The following is a 26,240-nucleotide window of genomic DNA, read 5'->3' on the forward strand; positions in this document are numbered from 1 at the left end:
GTAATCTGGCTTCAGGGCCAGGAACAGCCACTCTCCTTAGGAATTAAAGTGCATTTGTTCAGTACAAGGGGGGTGAGGGGAGGTGCGGTTTACACTTAAGTGATAATGATTAAAGAGGGTGGGGTGAGAGAAAATCCTATTCCTATATATAGGTATTTATAATTAAGGTCATAATAAAAACAGATATTCTCTAAGGAAATAAGATGCACGAACCCAGGCCAGCACCCTCAGAGGTGGAAGAGCGCTCGCCTGGCTCACTGACTTTTCTGAGGCATCTTTATTAATGGTGTAATAGCTTCAGATGAAAGACACAAACCTCAAATGTTTGTTTTTTCAAAGGGAAAAAACGGACTGGTAGGTTCTTATAGTTTAAAACTCTACCTCATTCCCTTTCAGGGATAACAACATTTTAGAAATTGATTGTCTGTTTTAATATGAATCTTTGATTAGCAAGTTGTGAAAAAAATGGTACCTAAGTTTGTCACTTACAAATACTACGGTAGCCTTTAAAAACACAGGAAGGGGGGGCATGTTGATCCTTGCTATCCGTATTATGAGGGGAAGAGAAATTGTCCTATAATCTCTTTATTTGATAGCTACCACCAGGACCTTATTTTCTGACTATTTTCCTTGAAATGCTTTACTACTTCTTGGGGGACAAACCCAAGAGTTTTCCAAAGAGAAGTAAATGCTACATTATTAGCTGTATGAAGAAGTGATGGGCTCAAGATGAGAAGGGAGGAAATGGTCCTGGGTTCTGGCCTCTGAGTCCAGTGTGATCTGCTTTTCACAGTGACCAGTGGGAAGGCACAGTGCCAGGGACAGGTAGATGGGGGACAGTTGTCACCCACCATATAAGCACCATAGAGAACAGGTGGACAGATTTCTTCCAGACCATGTCCATCTGAAGGAAACCACATTTCAGCTACCTTGATTTTTCTGTCTTTAAACCCTCAGCCTTCTCTTCTCCTCCCAGGGGCAGAGCGTGAGTGAGTCCCAACCCTGAATGATGAGGAGCCAGGAAATCTAAGTGCTCTTCCAAATGTACTTCTCCCTTTACTCACTTAGGCTAACATGCCAAAGATGGAGAGTTCTGGTTTTAAGATTCCTTAAAGGAGAGGCCATTGGTTCCTTACTGAATTGGCAGATCTCTTCAAGTTCTGCCATTAGATCACAAAATAACGCAACGGGCTAAAACTATGAACACAGACCAGAGCAGATAAAAAGGTAATGAACTGAGAGAGAACACATTTCTCTAGTTTGGGAATGTTTTTCTTTTGTTGAGTAGGGGGAGGGTGGTGAAACTGTAATCAGACTAGCATTTGCGTAGCTGTTTCCGAAAGGACTCCTTAGAAGTTGAAGAGGAATCAGCAAGCCAATCCAGTAGGGCAGACAACTTGACTGAACTTCACAGTTCTGACAGAGAATTCCTGTAGGGGATTTGTTTCATTCCTTGCTTAAAATATAGAACAAGTTTATATATTTTATATCATTACTGCCCCACCCTCCTCGTCTACTCTCCCTCTCCCCCCAGGAATCATAAAATCCAGTGCAGTGTGATTTGCATAAAGTTCAACAATGGTTCACAGTACTCCACAATCCTCCTCAGTATGACACCCTAACGCACTACTCTCTGGATGCATGCAAGTCCCAAAGGCTACTGTTTTTCTATTCCACCCCATATCGAGAAGCCTTCATAAATTTTCTAAGGCATAGGAGGCATTTTCTCTAAAAGACATTGCAGCATTTACATGCAATGTAAACAGCCAGGCCTCCATTTATTTTAATGAAATGTCAAGGCCTGATGGTAATTCAGTCCTCTGCACTAGCCAATCTTTCCATCTAACTGATTTTTCTTCTTGAAAACACCGTGACCTATTTGAAATTTAAAGTATCAATTATTGTAGGCAATATATGAATGAAAATTTCTATGGTGCCCAGAATTCTCTCAGAAAAGAGACTGCTATAACTGAACTTGCTCTTAAACAAAAATTTCTATCATGAACGAGAAATCACTTGGTAGCTAATCAGTTTGAATGGGGCTGGGGGGAGGGTGGTGTCTCACTTGTAAGGTAATCAAACTGTTCTCCACATTCCCATTACCGTGTGCGAAGTTGCCACGGGCAGGGCAGGCATTTTTACTACCTGGGTGGGGAGAAAGAAAGATATGGAACCTCACTTAGGAATTACCAGGTTAGGTCTCTGACATCCCAGAATAAAGATACTAAAATGACTCATTTCACATTTCATGTAAAATTCAGAAATATTTAAGCCTTAGCTAGTGCATTTCATTCACAAAAAATACAAACACAAAACCCCCCAAAAAACAAACAAAAAAACCCCAAGGAAAAGTGAAAGTCACTTTACATTGAAATCCCACTTAGAAGATAGGCTAAGAGACAAATAATCAAATGTATCACCATCACCCCCAGGAAGGATCCTTCTCTTTTTCCATTAACTTTAATAATGCTTCTTGTTTATTTTACAAATAGAAATCATCCTAGGTGGGTTGGGCTTGGCCTTTTAATAAGTTCAAGTGCTCTATTTTAGCTAGCAGAGTTGAGAAATCTCCACTCAAATCACATAACGCAAAGAAAAGAGGATTCTAGAGACCAGACTCTGAAAATCTGTTTTGCTTACTTATGCACACCTTGTATTTGGTATAGAGACGAAACTGGATGGATGGTAACATCTCTCTCCAGAATTACTTTGAGGACAAATGGATGATCCATTTTACCACCTGAGCCTTGGACCACTTTAAACTCAGAGCCATGCTGGGATAGCAATAAAGGTATCTTATGACACAAAAAGAACCAGATTGAGGTTATCCTGCTGGAGACCACTCAAGAATACCTGGCCAGTGATTCTCAACCTTGGCTGCCCACTAGGATCAGCTGGGGAGCTTTTAAAGCCCAAGCTGCACAGCAGACCAATTCAACATGAGGGTCCGGCAGGGGCCCCAGGCAACAGTCATTTTTTACATGTCCCACGTGATTCTAATGCGCAGCCAAGATGGAAAACTACTGGCTTAGGGTTAACTGGCTCTGTAATAAAAAGCATTCAGGCCAGTGTTCACTGAAGCCAGGGGGAAGAAAGGTAAGACTCCATGCTTCCTCTCAGATTCACAGATTTAATATGCACCCCAAAGACATGGCTAGGCATTTCTCACTTTTTTGTTTTGTTTTTAAATAAATCACTTTGGCTGTAACAGGTCACACTGCCAACAGTAAATTTCGGATTTAGGTAAGTCTGCATTTAAATATGTGTTATAGCAAAACACCTGGGGACAGGCCTAGAACAGACTTGGCACAAAAAGATAAGCCAGAGGGAAGAAGTTTCCTAAGCAGGAGTTAATTCCTGAGTCTAGGATATTAGCATGGCTTATAAAATGGCAATTATTCTACAGTTAGAATAACAACAGCTGGGCAGCTCTTTCCCCCGTGCTTTAATAAACACACACACACACACACACACAGAAAAGAAAGGAAGGGAACCAACAGTGTGGTGAGTAGACTCACATGATTTCCTGCCTCAGCTCCCTCCAGGACTCACGCTGTACTCAGGCAGAGGTGACTTAGATCAGTGGCCTCCTAGGAGTAATGCCTGTCTCATTAACTGGAATTTCACACCGTATCGTCGCTTGCCCTTCCCAATCACCAGGACAGCAAATACTGATCAGCTAGGACCTGAACACAGAGGTCAACCTGTAAACACTGGGGACTAGATCACTTTTTCACTCTCACTCCTAACCCGAGAATCCCCGTTTGGACGTTACCAGCAGCCAGTGCCTTAGAATGAAAAGGTGGAAAGCGCCATAGGAGATCTATGACAGGGCCGAGAGTTCTTCTTAAGCCAGAACACATGTTCAAAACGTAGGTAACCTGATATGGCTCGGTGTGCAAGCGCCCCAAACAGTAAGTCAGCCGAGCATCACACCGAATGTAAAGATTAGGTGGTGTGCCTCGTGGGAGTTTATTACTGACACTCAGATTCCTGACACCTGCACATTCAAGTGAGGCCATCCTGACTACAGCAGAGGCATTAAAACAGGAGTGTCTCTTTGGAGTGACTAAAAGCAAAACAAGTCATCTAAAAACCCATGTCACGCATTCCTCTGTGTCAAGATACTGGCAGAAGGCTCACCGTCGGGCAAATACGGTTAGTCATCTGGTCCCCCAGTAATGGACTGCAAATGGCAATGACCAAAAAAACAGCTCAGGACTCAAACAAAATTTTCATATTTCATTAAAAGGAGTTTGGTGCGTTTTTAAAAAAAACCAGGAAGATTCCACATGCACTGGCTACTCTTGCCAAACAGAAGCCTGCAGATAAAAGCACTAAACCGAAGCATTCTGACACTGTTGGATTTCGACACCAGAGCTAAGGACCAACATCTGCACGTGACCAGGAGATACCGCGACCTCTAGACTGTGCGTCTGGCTTTCCTTCACTTGCTACAAAAAGCACGCTCTTTCTTCAGCCAAGTGCTCAGAGGTAGAGGAGCTGAAGCGAGTGCAAAAGAGGACGAGGTGGACAGTGGCTGAGGAACGCGGCTTCCTGCCCAAAGGGCTACAGGGCAATCTTGGAATATGCTCAGTCTTTAATGGGAGGTAGACTATTCTACATTGACTTATTTGCCTTCATCAGACACCTTTTTCTCACACACACACATAAAATCACACACATCGCTGGCAACTCGTGATAAAATTGCAACTTGCAGCAACAGCACGCCTACCCCAACAGCTCCTTTCACTCTAAATTTGATATGAAACCCCAGCCCTTCTCAGGTAGATGCAAGCCAAGTTTGTTATTTTGAGGTCCCTCCTTATGCCAGGCTTTTTAAACATACATTTCACTTTAACACCTACTTTTTTTTTTTTTTTTGTCTCTAAACAACAGCTACACTAAGTGGGTGTAATGTGTTATAACATCTTTATAAATAGAAAGTGCAAGAAATAATTTTCTTAGCCAAAATACAAAGCAACAAAAAGCTCTCACAGCCTACTATGCCAAGAATTTGATTTTTTAGAATCAATGATACAGCTAACAAATGCTTCTAATGCTACCAAGGTCATAGTGGATGAGTAAATATATTTATAAACATTTATGAAAAAAGATATTACGAAAATAGCCAAACTTCCCACAAAAGCTATTTGCATGAACTATCTTTAGTATACCACTCTGTGTTCAATGCACATGCATATACAATTGAGTTATATTAGTGTTATTTTTATTGGGCCAGTTTTCCAAAAAGAAAACAGGCTAATTTTTTAAAACTTCAAGTTACATGATTTAAAATCATTTTTGTAAAAATATTAGAAATACCATATAAATCCTAAATATCTCTGCTATCTGATAGCGGTTCTAGACATAGAATTCAGCCACACTCTCAGTGACACCCGCTTGAGCATCTCGGCTTCCAGAGGAAACACATTTTAAGCTTTGTTCCCTGTGTTGTAATTCTGTTTTTGCAGTGGTTCTTAAACAACCACTACAGTGAGGACTCTATTACTTTATAGGAAACTCAGGAGATCATCTTCAAATATGTCACGAACATCTGCTTTAAGACATAGCTAAGAGCAGAAATCTGAACCCTAAGAATTTCTATTCCCGCAGGGCGCTGTGACCGGCCTGAGATGCTGGAAAGACTCACTATGTTCTCAATCTACAGGTTCCCTTTCTTCCGACTCTGTTCTCTTCTGCAAATCAAGACCACAGTACTTCATTCTCATGCCACCAGCAGAGGATATCAAACCTAAGCGCCACGGAGAATCTAGAGGAGGGCCCAAAGAGCTATCCCATACAGAACATGAGACTTCTCCATAGATGACCATGAGATTTTTCATTCCCTGGGAATATATTTTCAAAGGCTTCTCTGTCACAAAAAGCAGACTTTGAGGTACATTAGAGTGGAAATGTGGATCAAAAAGAAAATGTTAAGGCTCACTTGTTTTTATTCATTGAAATTTGCCCCAATCCTTATATGATAAAATCTAATCTTGATGCCTAAATGCCTCAAACATTTCATCCCTGGCTATCCAACTACAAATGCCAAAGTCCTTTTCCCTTCCCAGCATTTTGTAGAGCCCTATATTAAGCCTTCAGCACTGAGTACCCTCCCTTTCCTGTGTCTGCAATTCCTGAGGCCTGACCTAAGGAACAGAGACCTCCTCACTCTCTGATACCTAGGGATGACCAGCAAGAAGCCTTCACAGCTAATTCTCCAGGAACCCACTGCCCACGGCATGAATAGATAATCCCAAATCTTTCTTCTCTTACAAAGCATATTGGTCTGGGGGTGATCATTTTTAGAGCAGAATTTATTCTCTGCCCATAATTCTTCTGTCACAGCAATAGTCTAACTAGTATCAGCCACCAGGAGTTTAAATAAAGCACCCTAAATCTGACAAAAATCCTCACAGTTCAGTGATCTGTTACTTTAGATGACAGGTTGACAGCAACTGCTAATTTTATTTATTTTTTTAAAAAAGATTTTTATTTATTTGACAGAGAGAGAGAGACAGCGAGAGAGAGAACACAAACAAGGGGGAGTGAAAGAGGGAGAAGCAGGCTTCCTGCCGAGCAGGGAGCCCAATGAGGGGCTCGATCCCAGGACCTGGGATCATGACCTGAGCCGAAGGCAGATGCTTAACGACTGAGCCACCCAGGCGCCCCCTCAACTGCTGATTTTAAAGGATTAACAACATATTAAATTGAGCAATGAATTTTCCCATATGAAAGGTGATAAAAAATGGGATGAACTGTGCCTGAGGTGGTGTGGTGTCAGTTAAGGTGGGACTAGGATATGCAGGCAAAGTTTTCAATTATCTAAAGAATATGATCCATGTAGTCACGCGATAGAAACTCCTGTTGAAAGAGATTTAGTAGCCATATGAATTTTCCATACCACAGGAGTTTTTGCCTTTTTGTAAACTTAAATACAGTTGACATCTCTAAAAGATAAACTTCTATAACAGCAAGCTTTTTACTCCCTCTGGGGTATTTCTGGCTCAGTATGTACAGTTGCTGTAGCTTCACAGAAAAAAAAAAAAAAACAAAACCAGCAAATGCTCACCACTTGGAACTTGGAACAAAAGAAAAATGAAATGGAAATTTTGCTATAAGATAAGTGAAACTCAGTGGGTGGATAGCTAATGAAACCTTTATGGGGTATGTGTCTCATTCTCTTTCTAGCTCCTTGACTGACCCACGGTAGACATCATAAGTGGTTTCTATGGCACAAACTAACCCAAATGAATGAACACAGAAAAGCCCAGAGAAATCAATAACCTAATGCTACCTACGACAGATTAAAGTAGTCCCAAATCCTTGACATACATGCCATCAAGTGGTATTTCCTCTCCCCTTGAGTCTGGGCTGACCAGTGACTTCTCTGACCAACAGCGTATGGGGGTGACTCTATGATAGTTCTGAGCCTGGCCTTGGAGGCCTGGCACCATCTGCCCAGCTTCTTAGAGGCCTGAGCTGCCATTTAATAAGTCTGACTGCCCCGACGCAGAGACCACATGGAAAGTCCCTGAGACTCCAGAGAGGGAGAGGAAGCCTGCTGAGCCCCAAGTCTTCTAGCCCTCCCGCAAGGTGTCAGGCATGTGAGATCAGCACGGACACTCCAGACCAGTCCAACAACCTGCTGAATACGACCAGGTGACCTCAGTCATCACCACAGGGAACAAGAGAATTGCCTAGAGGAGCCTTTATTTCTGATTCACAACATCACAAGATATATAAAATTGTTGTTTTAGGTCACTATAGTTTAGGGCAGTTTGTTACAAAGCTAGATATACAAGAATGCTATCTTTCAATTTTTGCCTTGGTGGTAACCTGAACTGAGTCACAATTAGATCTATCAAATGGGCGACTCCTGAATCAATGGGCAATACCTCCAGAAAATATTCACCATTCAACATCTGCTCAGAGACACTATCTTTTGAAGAAATCTTCCAATCATGCTTTCTTGAGTTAAAAATTCACTGAAAGCAGTACTGTTACTGACTATTCTTTATTCCAAGTCACCCCAACTCTTTATAAGTAAACAGAGTCAATATGATGTAGTGGAGAGAGTCTGGGCTTTGGAATCAGACTGGAAAATACTGGGTCTGCAATTTATTCACTGTGTAACCCTGGGCTCTCTTCGTCTATAAAATGTGGTATAATTACACTTCTTAAAGGCAACATAGTCTAGTACAGTGTCAACTCTAGTGTCAGATGGCCTGGGTCAACCTCTCTGTGCCTCAATTTCTATTTCTCCCTCTCTAAAGTGAGGAGAGTAACAGTGTCTACCCACATGGGACTGCTGTAAGGATTAGGTGAGTTAACCAATGTGAAACACATGGATCCATGCCTGGCACATAGTAAGCATTCAAAAAAACTCTCAACCATTTTTAGTTCTACTGTTATTAACTCACAGGATTATTCTGAGGATTAACTGCAATTATGCCACTAAAGCATTTAGGACAGTTAATTCTGTTCCCTTCTCTTTGATCTCTGTGGTGAAAAGTGCAGGCTTTTAAAAAGCGTACATCCAGACTCCAACCGAGTGGATTCAGGACTCTCAAGTATAGGAAGCCACATCTAAACTATGTCTAAAATCAATTTTGTTATATAAATTCCAAGCATACGGTCAGGTACCAAAAAGTACTTAATATTTACTTTATGGGACAGATTCTCCTGTATGCTACTTATCACTTAAGATAAGTGATTTCACAGAATAGGAAACATTTTCCCAGGAGAAACTCTGACTTTTGGCATCATGCATTAATGCAAATTCTAAGATTCACAGTATATTAAATTGTGCTGTTGTCCATATAAGATGCTGCACATATATCTCCCTTAACTGGATGGTGAATTCTAGCCTCCTCAACAGGACTTACTGAGTGGACAAGAAAGAAGCAAGCATTAGAAGAGTTTTATTTGTCATGAACTGCTCTGCCTTTATAACCTAGCTCTGTTGCTTAAAGCTTCCACTATCTGAGTGAGCCAGCCCCTCTTAACTATGTTAAGATGGGAAGTCTCTCTCTCTCATTCTCTCTCTCAAATAAATAAATAAAATCTAGAAAAAAAAAAAGATGGGAAGTATTTATTATATAGATAATGGGGAAGATGTGAGAGAAGAAATTTATTCACGCACGTACTCTGTGAAGACACTATACATTTCAAGTAATAACTGCCTTTTAAGTCATTGCTGTTCCTCACAGTTGAGGGAAAAGGTAGTCTGCCTATATGAGAAAACTGGAGAGTCTGTGCCGATATCCTCCGGGTTTTAATACCACTGTTGGCTGTCAGTAATTACATCCTTTGGAATGTAACTAAGTCAGGTGTTTGAAGGGACTCATAATATCCAACTTTGGCTTGTCCTGAGCAAGAAACACCTACTTACTGCAAAGTAAAAAGACTGGTCTTGGGAAAAGCCTACCTAAAAATGAGAAGACTGAAAACAGAGAAACAGACTCTAGAAAGCAAAGGCGGCACAACATAAGACTGGTAATTATCAAAGAAATTATAATGCTGGGCAAACAACACTGTTTTCAACGCATTTGCATAGAAATGGCAGACGGTTCACCTGGCTCTCTAAATTCAATCGCTTTCACAAGTTCTATATCTCAGATTAATCAGAATCCCAAATTTTTCAGAAAAGCAACACTCCAAAATCTCAAGAACCCTGTATTACTCTAAGTGTGCCATGACAAGGCAGTTCTAACCTAGGCAAATATTCTGGAACTTTACAGGTAAGGTCATCTATTACTCATAGGGCATATCATATAAAACTTACTAATATCCAACTTAGAAAAAAGGAACTTTAAGAATAAAATGCCTAGTAGAGAGGTGCGTTACTGGAGGTTAGGTCACTCATCCGAACTTGGTTTGTGTTGGTTGAGCTGACAACAAAGTATGAATCAAATTCATTGCATTGTGTCAGCATGGCCTAGAACATTTTGTCCTGATAAATTTAACTCAGAAGTCTATGCATGGTTTCCAGATGCGGAACAATTATATTCTCCTCTTGCAAGGAATTCTGTTAATAATCATCCTAACATTTTCCATTTTTTGCACATCTGGCATAAATAAGCTATTTGAACAGTAAGAATGAACATTCAGAGAGCAAATAAATAATGGCCCAGTATATATTTAGAAAAATGATAGTAACAGAATTTGTAAGATGGGTCTAAGAGGAATTTGAAGTCCTCAGAGATTTCATTATGTTTTAAAACATTCATTGGAAAAAAAAAGATAAAGGAAGGAAAGAAGATTTGGCTTTTTACTACTCCACATGGAACAGAGTGAGTTTGAGGAAATGAAAATGAAGATTTGTAGTACAGGGAAAGGGTAGAGATTTCTAATCTAGAAAGCAGTATTTTGGGTAAGAATCAAACCACTTATTCATAACAGAAGTTAATTTTTATACTAATGGGAAAAAATTCATTCTTGCCATCATTATGCAAATCAGTTCAAGTGTTCTCAGAGGAATGGCAAAACTTACAAAAACATTAATTTTTTACAGTAGTTTATGTAAACATGGTACTCATTTAATCCTACATTATTATCACGGGAATTATTTTTTAAATTATTTTCTTACATCCGTAACTACTATCCTAAACTTTAATCTACCTGCACCTTTAAGGCAAGGACAGATTGTAAGGCTATTCTAAATGCTTTTAAAGCAATAGGAATCATTAAGAAGGAACACAAAGAGGGTTATGAGACAAAGATCTAGAAAAAGATGGCAAGCTCTTTCAAGAAACTGATGCATACATGGCAACATGAATTTAAAACCTCAACCAAACTATTATAAAGACAAAATGGCCGGAGTGACAAATTTGGAGGTCATTCTTTCAAATCTAATTCTGGAGTTAGCAAACTTTTCTGTTAGGTGACAAACAGTACATTTTCAGGCTTTGCTGGCCATGTGGTCTGAGTCACAAGCACTCCACCTTGCCATCACAGTAGAAATAACACCTGAAGAACAGGTGTGGCCCCATTCCACCATCACTTTCTTTAGACAAACAGATGGCCTCAGGATTGGGCCCTGGGGGCCGCAGTCTGCTGAACCCTTATCTAATTCATAAATTCTAGGGATACACTTTGCTAAGGGGCATCCTCTCAAACCCAGGAGTTTACCTGACTTAATAGGTTGGTGTCCCTTTTCTAAATCTCAGCAACTAAAATACTTCAATATTGTGCACCCTTCCCAATGGCAAAGGTAAAGAGCCCCCGTTTTCAAAGACAAGTTCAATAAAGGCCTCTTTATTATGCCTTAAACCAGTAAGAGGAGAGCATCTGAGGAAGAGAAAACAAACAAACACCTGTCTGTTGGATCTGAAGAGAGAAAAACTTCCAGGATTCCAACCCCTTCCTGATTAAATGCCTTCCACTAGGATTAAGAAGACTGCAGTCTTTGTTCAGTTGAATTTCCTTTCCATTACCTGTTGTTTTTATTTCTTTAAATTAGATCTTCTAGTCAAACAAAATATAATTTTTACTAGTTAAAAGAAACGAAATTTGTGTCAAGTAACAGCTAAAATTTTTTAAAGTTATTTCTTGACCAGAGACTACTCAGCTAAGGATGAAGTTCACTATTTCAATACTCTTCCTTCAGACCACTTCCAACCAAGGCCAGATTTCAACTATGAAGGTGGGAGGAGAATGGTTTATCTCTATTGTCACAACATCTTTGGAAACTCTGTTTCACTGATATAGAGGGAACTGGAAACATTTAAAAATACCAAAAACAAAATAACAAGAAAACTTTCCTCAACTGCTGCCTCCCTTCTTTTCCAATCCTTATCCTTTAGGAACTAACTTATTTTTACTTATTCAAGATTAGATTTAACTGTCTGGCATAATGATGGCTTGGGGGTAGTTGGCAAATTACATAAAATAAAACTCAACTCGGTTCAGAGGTAAATATGGTTCTGAGTAAAGAGAGAACAAGTCATTAGAAAGAGCCCTTCTGCCTAAGTACAGTGTTCCTATTCATGCCAATGCTATATTTATATACTGGTATCGGAGTTCAGAGAGAATAAAAGGTACCTCTTAGAATGAAAACAGATTAATATACTGCCGTCTCTCTTCTTTTGCTGAGAATATTGGGTAGCTCCTTTGCTATTAAGTGCCACTCAATGAATGAAAACGGTCCCAGTGTTTGCTATTTCATGGCATTAAAGTACTTAATGATGATTTAGCTCTCATTGCTAATGCAGTTCCCTTCACAAGGTGACATGTGCAAGTTAAGATTTGGTAATGAGTTTTCAGCATTAGCTAAAGTCCATTTAGTACATCCTTAAGAGAGGTATCCTCTGTGCATACACCAATACAGCTATTCATTAATGTAGACAGAACACTACGAACTCCTATGACCCTACAGTGATGTTAGCTAAGAACTAGGACAATGTCACAGTGAACCTGGATAAGAATCTTGGATAGTTATTTAGAATAATAAAAGCCTTTGTGGCTAAAATGGAAATTGCTTTCAGAAACTTGAATTTGTTTAAAAGCTAGTCTGGCTTGTATGTTCATGGATTTCATGGCTCTGGGCTAGGCCAATTAAGAGGCGAGAACCAGCAAACATGCTGCTGTGGTCCCAGAAGACCGGGTAGCACTCTATTCACAGTATCAATACAGCGAAAACCTAGGACAAGTGAATGACAAGGGAGAGGGACCCACCAAACACTCACAGCATTTCCTCATCTGCTCAACAGTCCCTACTTGTTTAAGAGGTTTGTTGCTAATCCTGGCCAGAGGACTGACAAATGCTGCAGAGTTTCTCTTGACAAAGATTACTGCACTTCACCTTTACAATTTGGTAATAGTTTAAAAAAGCTCTGTTTCCTCACAGAAAATCTAAGAAACTAACAAAGCATAAAGAACTTTCCAGCATACTACTTCTCACAAGTAGGGTGGACTTAACATTTTTTTGGTAGGCTTAAAAGCTCCATCGACAGCAGCATATTCTGTACTTCTCATCTTCCTGCCTATTCAGTAATGAATCTGTCCACAGACAGCCTGGATGACCTGCAAAAAGGTTTCCCTAAAGATTTGAGTCTCATTTCAAATCCACTTCTAGGCCACAGAGCATAGCTGGTCCCTAAGATGGCCCTATTGTGCTGTTGCCCAACTAAAGAGGAGAGTGCCCCAGTCTATGTCTCTGAAAGACAAGACTGCTTCGGCAGATCGTGTAAGGGTAGGCTCTTATCAAATGGTAGCATCATTACATTCCTATTGAAAGACGCATTTCTACATTTTTCCAGAAGAGAAAATAACCACTCTCCAGTGACACGGTACAGCTTTATGTGTAGGTACAATTCGCAGATTGCTTACGAGTTACTCTTTGCACTCTAACTTCCTATCATCAAAGAAATGCCATTCTTTCCTACCCACCTTTCCACATACCACAAAGCATTCTCAGGAAGGGAGCATGCTACTAACATTCTCACAAATGGCTCACCCATGCAGGCACGACCAGCCCCGCCCCCGCCCCACATCTCTTTTACAATCATCTACGCCTCTGCACCAGAACAACTGCTTAAACCACTGCATATTTAAAAACTCTTAAAACATTAATGATCAATTAGGAGAAGCTATGGATTTTTCTCTTTTCTATTTGTACTGTAAGCATCTCCTTGCCCGCACCCCTTACTAATCCTCCTTCATTCTCTGAATTCGAGACAGGGCATCTAAACTCTACATGTTTGGTAAATTTTTTCTGACTCTCAGTGCTGGATTAAGAATCTCAGAAATTCCCAGAATTACCAAAAAGGTCCCTTGAAGTTTTAAAAATCTTAGGAATGATTAAGTAACCAAACCTGATCAAAACTGATCCCTTGATCAATTTATTGCAACATGATTGTGCATGATGTTTTCTGGTGAATGCCCTGTAGTGTATTATTAAAAAGCAAAGCTCTTGGAGTCACCAGCAATTTGCTGATGGTGGGTTTATGAATTACTAGGTTTGCAGACGCGAGACATGGATTTAGTGAGGTTCTTCTATTGGCTTGAAAATATTATAAACTATCACATATGTAGAAGGAAATGGAATTGTGGTTGCGATAAGAACCGTAGTGTTGAATTTCTTCAACCACAATATTGCAGAAAAAATGTGTTTAAAACTTCATATAAAAGTTATCAAATATGGAGACCTGTAGATTTAAAAATACAGTCCAGGCTCATTTCACTGGAAAGTGACATTTTTGATGTATAATATTGCTGTTACGTGAAAGGAGGAGCCAGAGAGACTGGATGAAACTTTGGTACTCAGCCTAACACATTAATTCATCTGGACTAGAGCCATTTCCTAACACCCAAAGATAATTAAGCACTGTGGTGTAAAAACACCGACCAGGAAGTTGCAGTACTCTGCGCCATTTGAAATTTGCACAAAAATCCCACTTCCTTCCCTGCTCCCCTCTTCCTCAATAGGACACTCAAGCCCCCAAATGTAGCAGAACCTACTGCGAACACTCTGCTGCTCATTTCACTTCCAGTTGCCTAAAGTGCTTCAGGTGATGCTGCCCACGAGAACACCGCTCCAAGACAGCGGTTTACATGAAACAATCAGGCAAAGTATCATCAGATGCCTAATCAGAGCAAAGATAAGGTCTGACCTTTCAAAACCGTAAGAACCACCAGGATACTTTTTTTTTTCCTCAAATGTGAAACTGCATGTTCTGGCAGGGAAGGAAGAGGAGAAATACCTCCTCCCTGTCACCATCACAACTACTTCCTTCTCTCTGGTGGCTGGCTGGTTCAGATGACCAAGGCTCCTGCTGTTTTTTTAGATCCGGGCAATTACAGCCACCAGGATGATATGGACCAAAGTACAGTGTTCAAACATGACTGGTAGATAAATGACCATTTATCATTGTTTTGTTAAAAAATTTTTTCTTATAAAGTTAACAAACCAAGGCTGTTGATCCCTGAATTAGAAAGTTGATTTGCTTGATTATTTTCCAAAGTATGAGGTGGGAAGGAGGAGGGGAAGAGCCTCTAGTGCTTCTGTGTATGTTGCTGATCCTCTAGTTTGGCAACATCTTGGGAGCATCTTCCGACCTAGCGATGTGGCATTTTGTAAATCTAAGTACCAGCCCACGGCCCTGATGCTGGCTGCTGACGGCCCAAAGGGGAAGAGGGTCTGCCCCCTCCCCCTCGATGTTTCAATCTGGCCCAGTGGTGGACACAGAGCCCTGGGCAGTTTCCCCAGGAGCAACTGTCTCTTCTTGGGAAGGTGACTCTTCCTCAGCTTGTCCTCGAGATGTGACAGTTGTTTCCGGGGAGATGCTGTGAGGCCCCTCCAGGGGTATGCAGCCAGGGTGATTTTTGCGAAAGTGCTGATTCAAGATGGCCTGGAAGGGGAAACTTTTGCCACAAACATGACAGTGGAAGGGTTTGTTGCCTGTGTGCTTGCGGATGTGATACTCCAGCTGATCTTTCCGGGTGTACTTCTTGCCACACATGCGGCAGACGAACGGCGTGATCCCCATGTGCAGGCGCATGTGGCGGTCCAGGCTCCCCTTCTGGTTGAAAGATTTGGCGCAGTAGATGCAGGTGAGACGGGGGTTGTACCGGAACCACCGCTCAGATACTTCTTGCTCTCGGAGATACTCCACATAGCCACTTACTCCCATCACTGCAGACTCTTCGACCTGTGCCAGGTGAGGAAAGCAGGCAAGAACACCTACGCTTAAGTATACGTATTAAAAGAGATCAAATCTCTTTTTACCTCTCATACTAGCCATATGCTTATTTTTAGGAGAGATCCGAACAGGAAATTAATGACTACAAAAAAGTAAAGATGTTAACATAGGAATTAAAAGAACAATCTGAGGACACTCTATTCCATTTCTTTAGAAGAGCAAGACAGTAGAGTTACTTGGGCTGACAAACAGCATGCTCATAAAGCCCCCACTGAATGTTCTATTTTACATGATAGGAGAACCTGAGGCCATTCATACCATCCTCTTGAACTCTAAACAATCACGTAGGTACTTAGGCAGTGCTGGGCCAATAGAACCTTCTGTGATGATGGGAATGTTCTGTAACCTGTTTCATCTCATATAGTAGCTCCTACCCATATGTGGCTCTTCAGCATTTGTAATATGGCTAGTGCAACTGAGGAACTGAATTTTTAATTTTAATTGCTTTCAATTAATTAAAATTTAAACTTAAATAGCCACATGTGACATGGCCAACGATAACAATACCTGATGGTATAGAATACATTATGTATGGCAAACACATCATAAATTCTATTTATGGCATTATCATTAATACCAAAAGGTAATCCTGCAGTTACTACCTTTATAATAGATAATACAATTTGTTAGTAACAGTATTCATTTACTCAAAAATATTTTGGTGCCATATCAATATATATGATCTTCATTCTAAAGACTACTCAAATTGTAACTGACCTCAGAGCAAATTGGCAGAAGAGGTGGGAAAGGAAACCAGACTGAGATATGGATTTACTAACTTGGTTATTCCTTCCTGTACCCTTTTCACAAATTGATACTCAATAAATATTTACTGACTATTGTCCACCAAATACAATAACAGATAACCACAGAGAAAGAAGTGTGAGACTTGGTTTCTGATTTTGCCCTCCGAACAAAAGATAAAATTTCTGAACAAAAACCAGACAAAGAGAAACAGGATCAATACACATTCCTAATGATATTGCTCATTCACTTTTCAAACTGCTTATACTAAAGGTTACCCTTGAAATACAGTGCACAGACATATTATCATCTGGCTTTATACACCTATTTGTAGTGGTTTTGAATTGATTTAAACAGATTATTAAAATAGAATAATCTGGGATGCCTGGACGGCTCAGTCGGTTAAGTGTCTGCCTTTGGCTCAGGTCATGATCCCAGCCAGGGTCCTGGGATCGAGCCCTACATCGGGCTCCCTGCTCCGCGGGAAGCCTGCTTCTCCCTCTCCCACTCCCCCTGCTTGTGTCCCCTCTCTCGCTGTCTCTCTCTCTGTCAAATAAATAAATAAAATCTTAAAAAAAAAAGAGAAAGATTATTTTTCTTAATACAATCAAACTACCACTACCACACCTAAAAAACCCAGTAATTCATCAATATCAGTTAAAGACCTTAATTTTGTTTTACCTAATATGAACATTAACAATGTAAATAAAGTTTTTAACATATGAAATAAACAAGGGTTCCTCCTATCAGAAAGCTGGAAGTGGGAACAATATATTTCTTTTAATGAAGAATTTAAAAATCCTGAAATATTTTTATAACAATTTTTTGAAAGTTTATTACTATTTTTAGTAATCTCTACACCCAACATGGGGCTTGAACCCATGACTCCAAGATCAAGAGTAGCATGCTCTTCTAACTGACCCAGCCAGGTACCCCTAAACATTTTGGATTTATAAATGCTTTTCATTCAAAATTCTTTATTAAAATCTCCCCATTCAGAAATTACTGATATTTTCAGTCTGCGGACTTCTGAAATATAAATAACATACATATAACATAATGTTTTGAATAAAAAGCTTTTTTTAAAAAAATATTTTATTTATTTGAGAGAGACAGTGAGAGCACAAGCAGGGAGGAGAGGGAGAAGCAGGCTTCCCAGCTCAGCAGGGAGCCCGATGCAGGACTCGATCCCAGGACCCTGAGATCAGGACCCGAGCTGAAGGCAGACACTTAACCAACTGAGCCACCCAGGCGCCCGAATAAAAAGCTTTTATGTGGGACACCTGGGTGGCTCAGTCTGCTGGGCGTCTGCCTTCGGCTCCGGTCATGATCCCAGGGTCCTAGGATCGAGTCCCGCATCAGGCTCCCTGCTCGATGGGTAGCCTGCTTCTCCCTCTGCCTGCCATTCCCCCTGCTTGTGCTCTCTCTCTCTGACAGATAAATAGATAAAATATTTGAAAAAATAAAAAAAAAGCTTATATGTGTACAAAGATGTATGAGGCAATTACAGATGTTTGGTAGAGGCTAAAGTACAACTGCAAAAAGGAGAAAATGCAAAAGCTGACTCTGGATTAACTGGAGAAAGACTCATCTAATTTGTAATTAATTTTGTGCCCTCTTCTTAAATTTCTTTTTTTTAAGATTTTATTTATTTATTTGACAGAGAGAGCACATGTAGGTAGAGCAGCAGGAAGAGGGAGAGGGAGAAGCAGGCTCTCCGCTGAGCAGGGAACCCAATGCGGGGATCGATCCCAGGACCCTGAGATCATGACCCGAGCCAAAGGCAGCTGCTTAAGAGCGACTGAGCCACCCAGGCTCCCCTCTTCTCTTGAATTTCTAAAAATGAGTTTTGTCTCCTTTCACATGTGTAAACTGACAGTGCTCTCCAGCATTTCCAACAGAACAGAAGCAGTTCTCAGCAGGCTTGGGAAGCAGTATGTGAAGTCAAGCGTTGAATAGTTAAGACTGAGGTTTTAGATGATTTCTGATTTGTTTTATATAACATTTGTTTCTGCTCCATTTCCCTGGATAATCAACACTGAACTCCCATAAAGAACGAGGGATTAGCCCACTAAAAGTTCCTGGACAAAGCACAGAATAACTTCTCTGAGGCTTAGTTTTCTCATCCACAAAATTAAAAGGTTAGTACATGCTCTGCCAGCTCAATGAATTCTCTCAAGAGGATTCTCAGGAGAATCAAACACAATAAAGGTACCTTGAAACATTCCGAATGCACGTTATTACCCTGTATAGCAATTAAGGGTGCTGAAATGTGGGCTCAGATCTGCATCCTACTTAATGTGTGACCATGAGCAAGTTTTTTTTTTTTTTTTTTTTTAAGATTTTATTTATTTGACAGAGAGAGACACAGCGAGAGAGGGGAACACAAGCAGGGGGAGTGGGAGAGGGAGAAGCAGGCTTCCCGCCAAGCAGGGAGCCCAATGCGGGGCTCGATCCCAGGACCCTGGAATCATGACTCGAGCCGAAGGCAGGCGCTTAACGACTGAGCCACCCAGGCGCCCCCATGAGCAAGTTATTTAACTACCCTCTGTGTCAGTTCCTTCCTCTGTAAAATGAATACGATAATAGCATCTACCTGATAGGTTGCAATGAGCACTGAATGAGTTAATATACTAAAGTGCTTAATGTAGCTAAGTAAATGTTAACTATTATTAAACATTATCAACTCACAATATTATTCATAATCTTGAGGGTACTGATTCTCTTAAAAAAAAAAACCCCTAACTTTAAGGAAAGTAATGTCATACCAGTATTATCCACAAGCAGAAAGTAAATGCATTTTAGTTATCCATGCTATCTTTTTAAATTATCTTTTAAAATATATTTATTTAATTTTTAAGTCTTTTAAGTTATCCTTTTAAGCGAATTATTCCATATAATGAATAAATTTCATATAAATGGTTTCCATATTTTCTACAATACCAGTCTAGATTCTTGACGTGGCCTTCAAATATGTTCACCATTAGGGTGCCTGGCTGGCTCAGTTGGTAGAACACCTGACTCTTGGTCTCGGGGTTGTGGGTTTGAGCCCCATGTTGGATGTAGAGATTACTTAAAAAAATAAAATCTTAAAAAAAACCCAGAAAAAATATGTTCACCATCCTAATCTTCTAATTACTAATCAGACTCAACTGAAGTAACTTTAAAAACTAATCAATTTGTGGGGTGCCTGGGTGGCTCAGTCGGTTAAGCATCTGCCTTTGGCTTGGGTAATGACCCCAGCGTCCTGGGATCAAGTCCCGTGTCCAGCTCCCTGCTCAGTGGGTAGCCTGCTTTTCCCTCTCCCTCTGCCCCTCTCACTGCTTGTTTTCTCTGTCAAATAAATAAAAATAAAATTAAAAATAAAAAACCTCATCAATTTGGCTCATTAATTTTATTTGAAGATCTCTAAAACTGGAAATTCACAGACAACCAAATAATCCCCCATTTGGTAGGTGCCTCTTTACTGAGCACCTACTAAGTAACCTTAGTTACTCAAAATTAGTGGTAAAACAACTTCTATTTATTGGGTACCCGAAAAGGCAGTCAGATATGAAGATTAGAAAATGAGGACTCTGTCCTCAGGGAAATTTCAAAGTAGAGGAGACTTAAAATTCATGCAAATAAAAAAATAATAATTTATATGAGTCAGTAGAGTTAGGAAAAATTATATCGTACCATCTGTAAATGCTATGGTGGTTTAAGGAGGGATCAAAGAGGACTGGACTAGTTAGGGCACATGGAATGAGGAGTGGGGTCTTAGGTGAACCCAGACACCTGGGAAGAAGAGGGCATCCCAGACTCAAGGTACAGAGACAGGAATAAGTTTGATGTGGTTCTGACACACAGAGAAAGTCTGTTTGTTTGGGATAATAAATGCTGATGAGTGGTGGGAAAAGCTAGGTTAGAAAGATTATAATTACTTGGAAAATTAGGCCAAGTATTTTCACCTTCATGTGGCAGAAAAAAGAAAAAGCCACAGAATTGTTTTGAATAAAGAAGTGACCTTAGCAGTTTAATCACCCCTATAATCAGGAAGCTCTTCAAGTCTATCAAAATTTGTTCTTACTGTAATGTAAGTTCATGTCTTGTTTTGGTCCTCTGCAGGAGGGAAAAAGGAACTGTGGTGGAGACGCACCATAATAAGCTTTCACACATACTAAGGTCTGTAATAATTCAGCTCTTAATATTATCTTCAGATAATACTACTTACCTGCTATTGCTTTATAGCCTGTACCTTCTGCTTTGGTCAGGTAAACACCCTTGCAGAATTCCCATTTTTATCCCTATCCCATCTACAGACGTAAGTTACCTCTTTGTAACCACTTCTTGCAAAAATGCGTTTCATCTCTCCTGAAGAACACTTTGCTAGGGGTACAGTGATTCTCAGAACTGCCTGTTAGCTACTCCCACTCCCACAGCACTGCTCCTCAAATGGCTACAGTCTTTCCTATACGTGTTTTATGTATCTGTTAGTCTGTCTTACCCACCCAGGCAGTTGTCAGGTCTGTCCCACTGCAGTATGTATTTGCCTAATAGTCACCTTCACAGGGTCATTGCATCCTATCTGAGAGGCGAAGAGAAAATCTGGGCCCTAATTATATGAGTAAAGTTACTTTTCCTCCAAGCTCCTCTCCTAACATTTTCTCTAACATCTTATTAAAACCAAAATCTATCTTTTTTTTTTTTTTTAAAGATTTTATTTATTTACTTGAAGAGAGAGACACAGTGAGGGAGGGAACACAAACAGGGGGAGTGGCAGAGGGAGAAGCAGGCTTCCCGCGGAGCAGGGAGCCCGATGCGGGGCTCGATCCCAGGACCCTGGGATCACGACCTGAGCCGAAGGCAGACGCTTAACGACTGAGCCACCCAGGCGCCCCCAAAATCTATCTTCTACTAGTTACCTTCCTTTTCCTGTACCCTGGCCTGATAACATACAAGTAAATACAGTTTCTAACAATGTCTCACCGCTGATACTATACTATGGACACAATAAACATCTAATGGTTTACATAAAAACTAAGATACTATCATACAATGCAGAATCTAAAAACATTAGCTATCCAATCTTAATCCACCAGTGTTTCCTTTTAAAGGGCAAAAATATTTACAATTCATTGTGTTCTACTTGGTGAGTGCATAATCTTTTTAAAAATCAATCTTCCATGATACAGACTTATGAGAACAAACAAAACTATCAACTACTTACACTACTTGCTATGGACAGTTGCAAAAAAGATGGAAAACATCATTCCTATCCTTTCTAGAACATTTTGGTCTAACAAAAGATTCCAGAAGAAAAAAAAAATGAAAAGGGCACCTGGGTGGCTCAGTTGGTTAAGTGACTACCTTCGGCTCAGGTCATGATCCTGGAGTCCCTGGATCGAGTCCTGCATCGGGCTCCCTGCTCGGCAGGGAGTCTGCTTCTCCCTCTGACCCTCCCCACTCTCATGTGCTGTCTCTCTCTCATTCTCTCTCTCCCTCAAATAAATAAAATCTTTTAAAAAAAAAAAAAGAAAAAGAAAAAAAATGAAGATACCAGCATACAAAAAAAGCAATCACACACACAAAAATGCATATGCAATTTATTTACAAATATATGACACTATGACACTATATAAATCAGTAATTATGTAGTGTTATACCCACCCAAGTACAAAATCAAACTCTCTCCATCCCAGGTCCTAAATTACCTGCATGTAGTTTTCAGGGGTTATTTATGTTATTCTCAGGAATACAGACTGGTTCCTATAATCAGGGAAGAGTTCCACAATCTCATCTTTTTCTACTTCCCAAACTCTGCTGACAACAAAACTGTATTTCCTGCATGCTCACAAGCCAGAATAAAGAAAAAAAAGTAACCAAATAGAGTACTTATTTAACAGGGCCACTGTTACCTTTCCTACATCTTTTCTTTCTTATTCATTATATTCTGTTCACACACAGCGGCACTTTCTCCAACCACTGCAGCAATCCTAAATCCACTACATACCTGGGAGCTGGGCTGCTTAGGCTCATCCATTCTCCCAGGAGACTCACTTCTGGCTCTGTGTCTCTCCGTCAAGGGAACAACACTGCCGGAGGGGCTAAATCTGTTGGAAGAGGAGCAAAAAGGGGACTGATAGAAAATAGCGTCAAGGAACTTAAAAAATAGTGATGTCTACCCTTTTTATCCCATGGCTGAGGAAGGGGGAACAAACGGAAAAACAGATTACTGAGGAATACTTTCATGGAGTCACTATAGGATCTGATCTGAAATAAGAAAGGTCTGCCTTAGTAAATCTAACAAACACAAAATGACATAGCAGACAGACCACATGGCCTGGTGAAACTAAGGCTAAATAGAAGCTTCTACCCTTAAGTTCTGGGAGACCATAGAGGCATAAATTAAAACTGGGTCTATGATTTTGTTTCTTCTATGTAACTATTAGGTTTGGGGTTGTTCCTCCCTCCAGTCCCCATGGTAACTTGTTATATATTTCAGACTGCTGATACCGATCATGGAGATTACAAATCTTTGCATCCAAAGCCATTACTTCTGATACAGTTCTAACACTGGACAACAGTGCTAACACAGGGGGCAGTAAGTATTGTGCACAAGGAGATTTTAACTGTGAAGGACACAAGAAAAGACCACCTATAGTAAATACAGGATATACTCTCTGTGAAATATATGTCACTTTCAAGACCAGGTGTGAACCAAAGTAATAGCTTCTTTAGTTTTCATTGTTCATGCAGTCAATTTTAATTTATTTTCAAGAGTGGAAAAAAACAAATGTTACCAATCTACATTGGTAATATTTCTTTCTTTCACCTGAGACTTTGTTTCAATTTACTTAGATTAGAATTATTGCTACTTCCACCAAAAAAAAAAAAAAAAAGTTCTGCAATATATCAGACAAAGTAAAGTGAGGGGTAGGACATTAGCAGCACTGGTGGAAAAACGAGACTCTCAGGCTTGTGGTGCCAGCAGTCATCGACGAGAGAAAACAGGGAAGATATTATCAAATGGCAAATGAGTTAAAAAAAAAAAAAAAAGGGAAAAACATCCAAAAAGCTTTTCTTTGGAATTACTGTGATTACACTAAAAAGAACAATCCTGCTGGTACCATCCTTCCTCTAATTTGGTAGGTGGGGGCAAGGAAAAGTAAACAGTGCTACAAAGGAAAGTAAAAGTCCCCGAGGCCACCTACCTGTGTGATAACATACCAAGGAAGGGCAAAGATGCCAGGCTCCCAGCTGATGATCAGCTCCCTGCCTGGAAATCCGAGAAGGCCCTGGCAATTACTGATCCTAGTGTGGCTGCAGCTGCTAGTCTGATTCATGGAAGTGTCTAACTTTACCATAGTTCTCACAACACTGTGAATACTTCACGACTAGGAGCTTCCTGCTTTAAAAAAACAAGAATGCAAGTCTTTTGGCACACTTCCAGTTTCCCCAACACCAACTTATCTTGGCTAAGAACAGCAAGTAAGGAAGATGCCCTCTGTACCACACAGAGGGCCTGCTTCAGGGATGTCTGCTCAACAGCCATCAGATGACCAAGGAAAACAAACCTTACCTGTCAATTTCACTGCTTGTTGGCCGGGCCACCTTGGTTCCCGAAGATCCTAAAGGGTAATTTTCCTGTCCCACAGAACCATGGCCTGTGGTGTCGATCACCATAGCTGTGACTTCCTCGGCACTACTCCCATCTTCTCCAGAAGGCTGATTCTCAGGCCCGAGCCACTCCTCCAGATTCTCAGTTTTGATGTGCACTGCTCCAAGGACCCTGACTTCGTCATCACTGCGGGCCCCTCGGTCTGCTACTCCCGTCTCCACGTACCACTGTCCTGCTCGGTTGATTCGAAGGATGGGCTCCCGGCTCTCTACATCAGAACTCGGTTCAATTATCTGAGGGCTGGTGGACTCCTCCGGAGGACTGAGCTCCCTGATATCCAACACAGCGCTAACCTGACCTCGCCGGTTTCCCTTTGCGGTATTGGGCCGCGGGCTAAGGGAACGGTTTAGAGTTGGTGTAACCCTGTGAGATTCTGGAGGTCTTTCTGGATGCTTTGTCCTCGTCTGACTTAATTCGGCTTCAACCTCTGCCACATTGATTTTGAAATGAATGCCCTCCAGGATCTGTGTACATTTGTCGATGATATGCTGCATCTGCAGGAAACTGGCGGCCGTCAGGTAGCTGATGATATCTGCCAGCTGCAGGCATATCCGCCCCGTGTAACAGAAGGAGAGGAGCTGTTCAAAAACACTAGGGTTCTTGATGACCGAAATGGAGACAGTACTCATCTCGTTTAAGGACATGTGATCCCGGAAATAGGGTGAGCTGGCAGCCAGTACCACTTTGTGCGCCCGAAAAGCTTGTCCTTGCACATTGACCACAATATCACAGAGACGGCCCTGCATGCGCAGCTGGTTTAGATGGCTCAGGACAGAGTTGCTGAAGTCCGGGATCTCCAGTTGTATGTTCCCACCTTTCTCCATGGTCGTGCCTGAGGCTGTAGGCAGGCATTCAACCCTGTGGAAAGAGGAAACCATGTTCAGCGATAGTTAGAATGTCACTCCTCTCATGCTTTCTGATTCAACTCTACTGACGAATAGTTTTGGGTAAAATTTCAAAATCTCCAAGTAAAAAGATAACTTTCCTCACATTTAAATATGGAAAAGAAGTACCAACAGGTTTTTCAGTTCACATTTCCCAGAAGATACCCTTAAAACCGAAATGTGATTGCTAGACTTCTCTACACTCGAGCTATGTCCATACGTCCCTTACTAATAAGCTATGCAACATCAAGACAGAAGTTCAACAGAATAGAAGGGGCAAAGCAGTTGTGACAGTTCTTTTTTTGTTGTTGTTCTTTAGTCATAAAGTATTTGCACACTGAATATAAAAATCCTCTGACAACTTTTCTTTGGAGGAGAAAGTAATAAGCTCTTTGAATAAATGTAATTACACACCAACGGGTCGATTAGGCATCCATCCCTCCTGTTAATACTTTACTACATTATGCATGAGTTAGGTTTATTATTTAAAAGGTGACTAATAGCCCATATGAATGCAAGCCATTATTTCTAAGCTTAAGAGTCAGAGCTCCCACCAAAAGGCTTTGGGTTTAGGACTCTGAAATAAACTCTAGGTTAGGAAAACGTGCCACAGCTGTGTCAGAACTCAGTGAAGATGCAGAAAACTTGAAATTCACTCTCAGAATTAGGACAGAGTAGGTAAACCTACTTCTATCTAAATTCAAAGTCGGGAATTTGACGACTGGTGGTGGTGGTGATGATACTGATACTGACATTTCATTCCCCCAAACTGGTTAAAAAAAATAGAGCATTTACCAAGTATGGTCAAAATTTTGACATTAAAAGATTAAAAAAAAAAAATAGCTGAAACACTATGCCGGTAATTGCACTCAATAGCCTTCAATGGTTGAGAATAATTTGTATAAATCTCAACAGGAAGACACTGACTTGAGCCCAATGTTTCCATTTATCTGTAACTTTATAAGACATTACATAGTTATCTAAGACCTAAAATTTCAGGAACTTATCCTGACAAACTCACAGTATTGCCCCGCATTTACGACACATTTATCAGTAAATAGGGAAGTGTATACACTGCTTTCAAGAACCAACTTTAGCCAATCTGACCTTTTTCCAAAGCGTTTTGGTCTGTTTTGAAACTTTTAATCCAATAAGAGCCTCTGTCGATGCCATCATGAATTCAGATGTGTTTATTTTGGAGCCTACACCAGCGCCTTTTTTGTTTGCTCTTTCCGGCAATTCCCC

The 26,240-nt window shown here is 40.6% G+C and overlaps 1 protein-coding gene across 1 annotated transcript; it reads right to left on the bottom strand.

Moving 5' to 3' along the window:
* Window positions 1–2,626: 2,626 nt before the first annotated feature.
* Window positions 2,627–26,239, bottom strand: ZBTB37 (zinc finger and BTB domain containing 37). The gene is made up of 4 exons (XM_045877430.3): window positions 26,103–26,239; window positions 24,013–24,969; window positions 22,444–22,543; window positions 2,627–15,656 (listed from the first exon to the last, which is right to left on the bottom strand). Exons 2-4 carry the CDS (start codon window positions 24,933–24,935, stop codon window positions 15,168–15,170), a joined length of 1,512 nt encoding a protein of 503 aa, XP_045733386.1. The 5' UTR covers window positions 24,936–24,969; window positions 26,103–26,239; the 3' UTR covers window positions 2,627–15,167.
* Window position 26,240: the final 1 nt, after the last annotated feature.

This window comes from Mirounga angustirostris, unplaced genomic scaffold (assembly GCF_029215605.1).
Source record: "Mirounga angustirostris isolate CCGP_5_RB_7025 unplaced genomic scaffold, mMirAng1.0.hap1 SCAF_6, whole genome shotgun sequence".
Taxonomy (NCBI): domain Eukaryota; kingdom Metazoa; phylum Chordata; class Mammalia; order Carnivora; family Phocidae; genus Mirounga; species Mirounga angustirostris.